Here is a 9,642-nt window from a genome sequence, read left to right on the forward strand (position 1 = left end):
GCCCCAGTTTCCCCAGCAGTGTATAGGGGCTATGTGGGGAGTATTCAGGAGACAGACAACTCACTCGTTAAATCCTCCCCTTCCTGGCCAACAAAGCTGCTGCAACCACAGGGGTTTCTTCTGTTGAGGTGAGTGTAGGGTGTATGGAGATTGGTTCAATGTCCAATTCTTCTGTTTCCCTGGGGATCAGATTGCCCTTTTCTGGTAGTGTCTCCAATTCCCTCCTTCCCGGAAGCATGTGACAATCAACAACTTTGTATACTTAAGTTCAGTGGACCTCAATTTCCTCATCTGTGAAATAAACGAGACTGAAAAATCATTCTGGCCTCAAGATGCTTTGTTGGGGTGTCTAGGTGTTCCAGGTGCTTCTGGGAGAGGTGACCTAGTGAGGGATCAGTGGGAATAGAGGTGATATTGTGGGGCTTTTCTGGAAATTGCAGAGAGGTGCATTGTTTTTATTATTTATGAATTTTTATTTATTAATGTCATCCTCCTGATCTTTTCAGCTGTATTGGGTAAATCCTTGCCTGCCAGAGTGGGTCAGCGGTGAGCCAGAAAGGGGGCTCATTCTAACAGTGCTGTGTCCTCCTGGAGAGTGCCAACTCATTCTCCAAGTAAAAAAGCCAGATTTGTGGCTCGCTTCGTGGGGAAATGTGTCCAGCGCACCAACGCAGGCGAGGGACTCGGGGAGGAGGGAAGTGCCCTCCTGCAGCACGCGAGGTTCCGGGACCGGCTGGCCTGCTGGAAGTCGGCCAGGCTCAGCTGGCTCGGCGCTGGGCAGCCAGGAGCCTGGGCCCCGGGGAGGGCGGTCCCGGGCGGCGCGGTGGGCCGAGCGCGGGTCCCGCCTCCTTGAGGCGGGCCCGGGCGGGGCGGTTGTATATCAGGGCCGCGCTGAGCTGCGCCAGCTGAGGTGTGAGCAGCTGCCTAAGTCAGTTCCTTGTGGAGCCAGAGCTGGGCGCGGATTCGCCGAGGCACCGAGGCACTCAAAGGAGGTGAGAGAGCGGCGGCAGACAACAGGGGACCCCGGGCCGGCGGCCCAGAGCCGAGCCGAGCGTGCCCGCGTGTGTCCGTGCGTGTCCGCGAGGATACGTGTTCGCGGGTGTGTGCTGCGTTCACAGGTGTTTCTGCGGCAGGTGAATGACGGGCGTGAGTAGGTGCGCGCTCGGCTTGCGCACACGCTGTCTCTAAGTGCGCGGGTGACGGGGGTCGGGATGTGCCGGAGACCCCGGGCGGAGAGCGGGATTACAAGTACAGGAATCCCCGGCCACGCTCCCCGCCCCTGGAAACCCAGCTGGGGCGAGGGAGGGCGTGGACGGGACCGCTCTGGGAGCTCGCCTTTGGCTGCGGTTGGCTCCAGGCCCCAGGCGCAGTTTGCTCGTGGCGTGGGGATGAAGTCCGTGTCCCTGGAGGGGCCCAGGAGGGGCGAGGAAAGCGGAGTGGAGTAAGTTCGTCTAGGATCGGTCCCGGGTGGCTCTGGGATCCAATCGGCGCCGCCCTGGCCCAGGTCCCAGGTTCAGGTCCTCTACGCCACTGTGTCCACCACCTGGCTGAGCGCTGAGGTCAGCGCGGGCTGTTTCCTGGCCCTTGGGAATGTGCCAGGGCCCGTCCCCTAAGGACTAGCGAGGAGGTGACTCATTGTGACAAGGAGACCCCAGGGAACGGACTGTATGAGGTCAGAACCCCGCCTGGAATGGGGTACAGTGGGACTCCAGAAGCCCTCTCCCCTGCCCCTTCGCGGTCTCCGTCCTCCCATCGGCACAGTGACCTATTTGGCTAGAACAGTTTGTTCCCAAGGAAGCCGGGCACCGGAGGTGCAGGACACCGCGTCGGGTCCCCGCTCCGCGGCGCGCCCTAGGGGTCTGTGAGTCACGGCCCTGCGCTGGGCGGGCTCTAACCAGACTGTCAGTCCGGGAAGGGCAAGGGTCTTCTCTACCTCTTTCCCACCGCGGCCGAGAGAATCGCGGCCCAGCCTGCCCTCGAGTCCGGGCGCTGGACTCCGGGGCGAGAGCGGAGCCCACGCCTGGATGGGAGGCGGGGAGGGTTCATGTCTTTGAGGGGTAGGGGGTCTGGGGGGCACGACGCTGCTCAGGGCCTCCATCAGCTGCCTCGGGGGCTCAGGGCGTCCCGACCTAGCCCAGATTCTCTCTCCAAAAGCGACAGGGCTGAGCGGAGCAGGGGAGCGAGTCGCCCCCTGGGGCGCCGCCGCCTGGCGCGGACCACAGCGCGTCCTCTCCGTCCCAAACCCCTGGGGGACACTTGCGCCCTCTTCGTGCGGAAAAGCATCTTGGAGCTGGGTTTGGAACTTGGGGCGCCCAGGCAGCTTCCCCTCTCCTTGCCTCCCTCCACGTCGCGTTTCTGGGAGGACTTGCGAGCGGTTTTGTTTTCGTTGCTCCCGTCTATTTTTATTTTCCAGGGATCTGACTCATCCCGTGCTTTGGGCGTGGAGATAAGGTGGAGGGGCCGGCTCCCGGCGCGCGCGCGCGTGTGTGTGCGCGGGCGTGTGTGTGTGTGTGTTTGTGTGTGTGTGTGTCAGAGACGGCACAAGAGCGCGCGGTTTCCCAACAGCGGCGGGAGTTTCGGAAGCCTGGCCGGCTCAGCGTGACGTGTTCGCGGCCCCCCGGTCCCCTCCCATTCTCCCCCTCCCCACCCCAGGGTGACGCGCAGCCGGAGTGGAAGCAGAGTTTTGGCGGGCGAGCAGCGCCTTGCAGGAAACTGACTCATCACTACTCCCTCCAGCGGTCCGAGGCTCTGCCCACGCACCTCCCACCCCGCGCGTGATTTCCTGGAGGCCGGCGCCCCCTCCCGGCCCTGGCGGGAATAGCACACAGGCTTTCCCGCGGAGTGGGGCTGGTCCGCGCGAACCGCCGCGGCTACTCCTGGGCTCATCCGAGATCAACCCCTGTGCCATTACCATCCCTTCAAAGGAGCACTCCTTAGGCTCAACAGTATTTACTGAGCTCTTACTGGAAATTAAAATATGACTGAAGTCTAAGGCAGGAAGGCCAATAAAGGAGGCTATTTTTAATTGTTGCTAAAACAAGGGTTTGCGTTTCTGAGTTTTCTTTGGGCTGAAAGTTATTATGAGCATGAGAGCAGATTTTGATGGGGGAGGAGAGGCCTATGAGAGACATAAGAGAAGGAGGGGTGGTAGAAGAGGAGAGGGTGCCTGCTTAGATCCTAGTCCTGTCTTGAGCTCCCGGGAGCCAGGGAATATCCAGCTCTTTGATGAAGCCCTAGGCGGGCTCCTCCTCCTTGTGCCTATGATGTATTGAGACCCAGAATGTCCATTTCAAACACACCAGTGTGTCCCCGCTTGGCTGGCACCCCAGGAGTGCCCATCTGAGGAACTGTGCCAAACACTTGCTTGAATCTTCAATTTGGATTAAGTTGTTCTCAGGAGGCAGGGCCTCAGAAATCTATATTTTGAAAAAACTCCCTAGGTGCTTTTTTCTTTCTTTCTTTCTTTTTTTTTTTTTCTTTGAGACAGAGTCTCACTCTGTCACCCAGGCTGGAGTGCAATGGCACCAACCTGGACTCAAGCAGTCCTCCTGTTTCAGCCTCCCAAGTAACCGGGACCACAGGCGTGATCCCCCCGCCCCCATGCCCAGATTTTTTTTTTTTTTTTTTTTTTTTTTTTGAGACGCCGTCTTGCTCTGTCGCCCAGGCTGGAGTGCAGTGGCGCGACCTCCGCCTCCTGGGTTCAAGCAATTCTCCTGCCTCAGCCTCCTGAGTAGCTGGGGCTACAGGTGTGCACCACCATGCCTGGCTAATTTTTGGAATTTTAGTAGAGATGGGGTTTTGCCATGTTGGCTAGGCTGGTCTTGAACTCCTGACCTCAGATGAACTCCTGACCTCAGGTCTTGAACTCCTGCCCACCTTGGCCTCCCAGAGTGCTGGGATTACAGACGTGAGACACTGCACCCAACCACCCAGCTAATTTTTATTTATTTTTATTTTTAGTAGAGACGGGGTCTCAGCTAGTTGCCCAGGCTAGTCTTGAACCCTTCGGCTCAAATGATTCTCCCACCTCTGCCTCCCAGAGTGTTAGGATTATAGGCATGAGCCACTGCCCCTGGCCTCCCCAAGTGATTGTGATGGGCCTCTCTGGTTAAGAAACCTCAAAATTAGAGAGGGAGTGGGGTTCAATACTAGAGCACAGGATTCAGGGCAAACAGGCCTGGGTTCAGATCCTGGCTGTGCCGCTTGTGAACTGTGTGATGTTGGGCAAGTTACTTATCTGAGCCTTGGTTGCCTCTTCTGTAAAAAGGGAGCTAACAGATATCCACTTTTTAGGAGGATTGATATTTTTAAACTGCTTAGAACAGCTCCCAAACATAAAAATATATGAATAAATCCCAACTCATGCCTAGCAGAGGGTGGACAGAGGTTATTTGAGGGCTCTGTCCACTGTACTGCGTGACCCCTTTATGGGGCAGTGGCCTTTGGCCTTTTTAGCTATATGACTTAGGGGCAAGTCTCATATCTCTTCCATCTCCTGCCCTTTAAACTTGGTGTGAAGTTACCAAGAGCCTCCTCTCCCAACCAGCTGGGACGTGAAACTGTGGGCTCCACTGATCACAAGCAGTGGGGTGAGGTGGGGTGGAGCAGATGTGGCATGTGTCCCGGGCTTCCTGCCTCAGGAGGACTCAGCAGACCTTTCACCCCCAGAGCCTGCAAGTTGGGACTTGTCCCTAGGAAAACCCAGTTGCTGCCAAGGTCGTGCAGTCACTCAGCCCTGGAGTCAAGCCAGAGCAGGCAGGTAGGTGCCAGGGCTCCCTCATGGGCAAACTCACTCTCTGTTTTCCCTCTCCTGAAGGGGGAGGAGAAGAGCCAGGTAGACCAGCCACCTTTAATTTTCTTTTTGCCTGCAAAACAGGTTCCTTGGACACAGGCAACACGAGGCAGGGGCTGCCAGGTGTCTAGACTTCAGATCACCTGATGTGCCTGGCAGGATGTGGCTCAGCCTGGGAGAAATCATCCCTTGTGCTGCCCCGCCCGGCCCCTCCTTACCCCTAGGCCACCCGCCTGACGACATCCTTGGGAAAGGCCCTCAGCCTACAGCACCTGTCAGCTGCTGTCTGAAGGAGGTAGTTGGCAGGGGGAAGTGATGGGGGGAGGCTCAGTAAAACTGAAGGCAGAGAGGAATAATCATACTTCTGTTTTCAATGCACTTCTGTATACGAAGTGCTGCTGGCACGTTACCCACATTAACTCAGTTAATTCTCATGTCTATCCTCTGAGACAGTCACCATTACTATCCCCATTTTATAGATGAGGAAACTAGAGCTCACACAAGTTAAGTTGCTTGCTCAGGGTCACCTAGTAAAACCTGGACTCCAACCCAGGTGATCTGGCTCCAGAGCCCTCCTGTTTAACCACCAAGACACAGCCTTTCATTCAGCTCTGTTCGTCTGCCTTGCTGCATGGACTCCCTGATCAATCGCTTGAGTGTGTGTCTGTAGCCATGCTCTTTAAACTTGTACATGGCCCCATTTATGGGTGAGGAAACTGTGACCTAGAGACATTAAGTGGCTTTTTAAAGCTTACGTAGTAACTGGCAGAGCTAGGACCACAACCCGGGTGCTTTTTGCCCCAACGTCCAGGGTACTTTTACTTGGCAGAGCAGGGTTACCCTACTTGGGGATCTGGGTGGGGGGATTTAGGAGGCTGAAGGAACTGTCAGACTGTTTCTTCTTTTGGGAATTGACCTTCTGGCCAGGGCTGCGATTAGGAAACTGCTGGACTCTGGCAATTCACACATATTTGGGGGGCATTCACACCCATGAGGGACACCTCTGGGGGGAAAACAAATTGATTTTAGCTGATAATACCTGGTGGCAAACAGGACCCTGGTCCTTGCTCTTGCAATAGACTTGCCTTTGTTGACATTAGCTTGCCCTTCAGTTGCCTGCTCTCCCAGTGACGTTGGGGTGCCAGGCTGGCTGAGCTCTGCTGGTGGGGGTCAGGCCTCCTGTGGGAAGGAGGCAGGAAGACCAGCTGGAAGGAGTGAGAGAGATCCTCTAGTAGGAAGACGTCACCTGAGGTGACACAGCAAAGCCCGGCCAGGTAACATAGTGTCCAGTCTCCGCAGTGACCAGGGCCTTCCTTGTGTCTCTGCTGCAGGCGCCATGTCAGAACCAGCTGGGGATGTCCGTCCGAACCCATGCGGCAGCAAGGCCTGCCGCCGCCTCTTCGGCCCAGTGGACAGCGAGCAGCTGAGCCGCGACTGTGATGCGCTAATGGCGGGCTGCATCCAGGAGGCTCGTGAGCGATGGAACTTCGACTTTGTCACCGAGACACCATTGGAGGGTGACTTCGTCTGGGAGCGTGTGCGGGGCCTTGGCCTGCCCAAGCTCTACCTTCCCACGGGGCCCTGGCGGGGCAGGGATGAGTTGGGAGGAGGCAGGCGGCCTGGCACCTCACCTGCTCTGCTGCAGGGGACAGCAGAGGAAGACCATGTGGACCTGTCGCTGTCTTGTACCCTTGTGCCTCGCTCAGGGGAGCAGGCTGAAGGGTCCCCAGGTGGACCTGGAGACTCTCAGGGTCGAAAACGGCGGCAGACCAGCATGACAGGTGAGGACATGCGCAGGGAAGGACATTGTAAGGGACCAGGATTCTCAGAATCCATGGTCTAAGGGCTGACCTGTCTGGTCCTGGTCCAGCATGCTCCTTAGGTAGAAGGAAACAGGCCCAGAGAGGGGAAGCAACCTCCCTGAGGTCACACAGCAAGTAGGCAGCAAAGACCAACTAGCTAACATTTATTGGGAATGTTCATTATGCCAGGCCCTTTGCCAAGCTTCTAAGGTAGATTTATTTAGTCCTTATAGCAATGTTATACCATAAGACATTCTTGTCACCCTTCCCCGCCTTTCTTTTTGAGACAGGTGTCTTAACTCTGTTGGCCGGACTGGAGTGCAGTGGTACGATCATGGCTCACTGCAGCTTCAAACTCCTGGGCTCAAGCGATCTTCCTACCTCAGCCTCCCGGGTAGCTGGGAAGCTGGGACTACAGGCGCACACCACTACGCCCGGTTAATTTTTTGAGTTTTTGTAGAGACAAGGTCTCACCATGTTGCCTCGGCTGGTCTTGAACTCCTGAGCTCAAGCCGTCCTCCTGCCTCAGCCTCCCAAAGTGTTGTGGTTATAGGCGTGAGCCACCATGCCCAGCCCCTTGCCATCCTTTTAGGGCAAGGAAACCAGACTCAGAGAGGTAGAGTTATTTATCTAAGGTCTCAAAGTGAATTTGCAGTTGGGTCAAGACTTTTTATAATAACAACAACTACTGACGTTTATATGGGCCCGGCATTGTGCTGAACACTTTCATGGATTTTGTAACAGAATCCCTAGATCAGCATGGTCCAGTGACTCTGCAGGGATGGGAGTGTCTGGTGCAGGGGCCACGAGCCACATACGGCTGTTGTGCATTGGACACACAGCTCATGTGACTGAGGAACTGAATTGTTCATTTTATTTGATTTTAGTCTGTTTAAACAAGCACACAGAGCTAGTAGTGGCTCCTCTGCTGGGCAGCTTGACTTAGAGCAGACCCATGGGTTGCAGGTGTGGTGATTGATAAAATCACATCTGCGAAGCATGGTGGGACACTCCATAATACCCCTCAAGAGACAGAGTGGATGTTCCCCAAGTTCTTCCTGTCCTCAGCAGTCGGCCCCATTGGCACCAGGGAAGGGTGCCCTGGCCCCCTGCTGTCTGCCTCAGGTGGGCAGCTCCACCGCGTCCTCTTCCTCTTGGCCTGGCTGACTTCTGCTCTCTCTCCTCAGATTTCTACCACTCCAAACGCCGGCTGATCTTCTCCAAGAGGAAGCCCTAATCCGCCCACAGGAAGCCTGCAGTCCTGGAAGCGCGAGGGCCTCAAAGGCCCCCTCTACATCTTCTGCCTTAGTCTCTCAGTTTGTGTGTCTTAATTATTATTTGTGTTTTAATTTAAACACCTCCTCATGTACATACCCTGGCCGCCCCCTGTCCCCCAGCCTCTGGCATTAGAATTATTTAAACAAAAACTAGGCAGTTGAATGAGAGGTTCCTAAGAGTGCTGGGCATTTTTATTTTATGAAATACTATTTAAAGCCTCCTCATCCCGTGTTCTCCGTTTCCTCTCTCCTGGAGGTTGGGTGGGCCGGCTTCATGCCAGCTGCTTCCTCCTCCCCACTCGTCCGCTGGGTGGTACCCTCTGGAAGGGTGTGGCTCCCTCCCCTCGCTGTCACAGGGGGTTATGAAATTCATCCCCTTTCCTGGACACTCAGACCTGAATTCTTTTTAATTTGAGAAGTGAACAGATGGCACTTTGAAGGGGCCTTACTGAGTGGGGGCATCATCAAAAACTTTGGAGTCCCCTCAACGCCTCTAAGGTTGGGCAGGGTGACCCTGAAGTGAGCACAGCCTAGGGCTGAGCTGGGGACCTGGTACCCTCCTGGCTCTTGATACCCCTCTCTGTCTTGTGAAGGCAGGGGGAAGGTGGGGTCCTGGAGCAGACCACCCCGCCTGCCCTCATGGCCCCTCTGACCTGCACTGGGGAGCCCGTCTCAGTGTTGAGCCTTTTCCCTCTTTGGCTCCCCTGTACCTTTTGAGGAGCCCCAGCTACCCTTCTTCTCCAGCTGGGCTCTGCAATTCCCCTCTGCTACTGTCCCTCCCCCTTGTCCTTTCCCTTCAGTACCCCCTCAGCTCCAGGTGGCTCTGAGGTGCCCGTCCTGCCCCCACCCCCAGCTCAATGGACTGGAAGGAGAAGGGACACACAAGAAGAAGGGCACCCTAGTTCTACCTCAGGCAGCTCAAGCAGCGACTGCCCCCTCCTCTAGCTGTGGGGGTGAGGGTCCCATGTGGTGGCACAGGCCCCCTTGAGTGGGTTTATCTCTGTGTTAGGGGTATATGATGGGGGAGTAGATCTTTCTAGGAGGGAGACACTGGCCCCTCAAATCGTCCAGTGACCTTCCTCATCCACCCCATCCCTCCCCAGTTCATTGCACTTTGATTAGCAGTGGAACAAGGAGTCAGACATTTTAAGATGGTGGCAGTAGAGGCTATGGACAGGGCATGCCACGTGGGCTTCTATGGGGCTGGGAGTAGTTGTCTTTCCTGGCACTAACGTTGAGCCCCTGGAAGCACTGAAGTGCTTAGTGTACTTGGAGTGTTGGGGTCTGACCCCAAACACCTTCCAGCTCCTGTAACATACTGGCCTGGACTGTTTTCTCTCGGCTCCCCATGTGTCCTGGTTCCCCTGTCTCTCCACCTAGACTGTAAACCTCTCGAGGGCAGGGACCACACCCTGTGCTGTTCTGTGTCTTTCACAGCTCCTCCCACAATGCTGAATATACAGCAGGTGCTCAATAAATGATTCTTAGTGACTTTACTTGTAATATTACTATTGTGCTTATTATACCTTATTATAAGAACAAATAAATGGGCTTTTGGGAAGGATTTCATAATTTAAAAAATAATTTTAAAAATTAAGCATTTAAATTTAGAGAATGCAGAAAACTTAGCAAACAGAAAGACTGTGCTGCAAAAAACAACAGCAAAACAAAAACTACTGTCACACCTCTGCAAAGATCACCAATGTCAATATTTTGGTTCATTGTGTAATCTTTTTGTGAAGAATATATTATGGCTTTACATCATTATTCA

At 55.1% G+C, this 9,642-nt stretch overlaps 1 protein-coding gene across 5 annotated transcripts; it reads left to right on the forward strand.

The window, feature by feature from the left end:
• The first annotated feature begins 838 nt into the window (after positions 1–838).
• Positions 839–9,367, forward strand: CDKN1A (cyclin dependent kinase inhibitor 1A). 5 transcript variants are annotated; one of them, XM_054491732.2, is made up of 5 exons: positions 896–992; positions 2,653–4,759; positions 4,877–5,087; positions 6,124–6,573; positions 7,782–9,367. In XM_054491732.2, the coding sequence occupies exons 4-5, from the start codon at positions 6,129–6,131 to the stop codon at positions 7,829–7,831; spliced, it is 495 nt and encodes a 164-aa protein (XP_054347707.1). In that variant the 5' UTR covers positions 896–992; positions 2,653–4,759; positions 4,877–5,087; positions 6,124–6,128; the 3' UTR covers positions 7,832–9,367. The 5 variants fall into 5 exon arrangements, with proteins under 5 accessions (XP_054347705.1, XP_063522240.1, XP_054347707.1 ...); XM_063666171.1 differs by having other exon boundaries at positions 906–992; positions 4,669–4,759; XM_054491730.1 differs by lacking the exons at positions 2,653–4,759; positions 4,877–5,087 and having other exon boundaries at positions 839–992.
• The last annotated feature ends 275 nt before the right edge of the window (positions 9,368–9,642 follow it).

Source organism: Pongo pygmaeus, chromosome 5 (genome assembly GCF_028885625.2).
Source record: "Pongo pygmaeus isolate AG05252 chromosome 5, NHGRI_mPonPyg2-v2.0_pri, whole genome shotgun sequence".
NCBI classification, from domain to species: domain Eukaryota; kingdom Metazoa; phylum Chordata; class Mammalia; order Primates; family Hominidae; genus Pongo; species Pongo pygmaeus.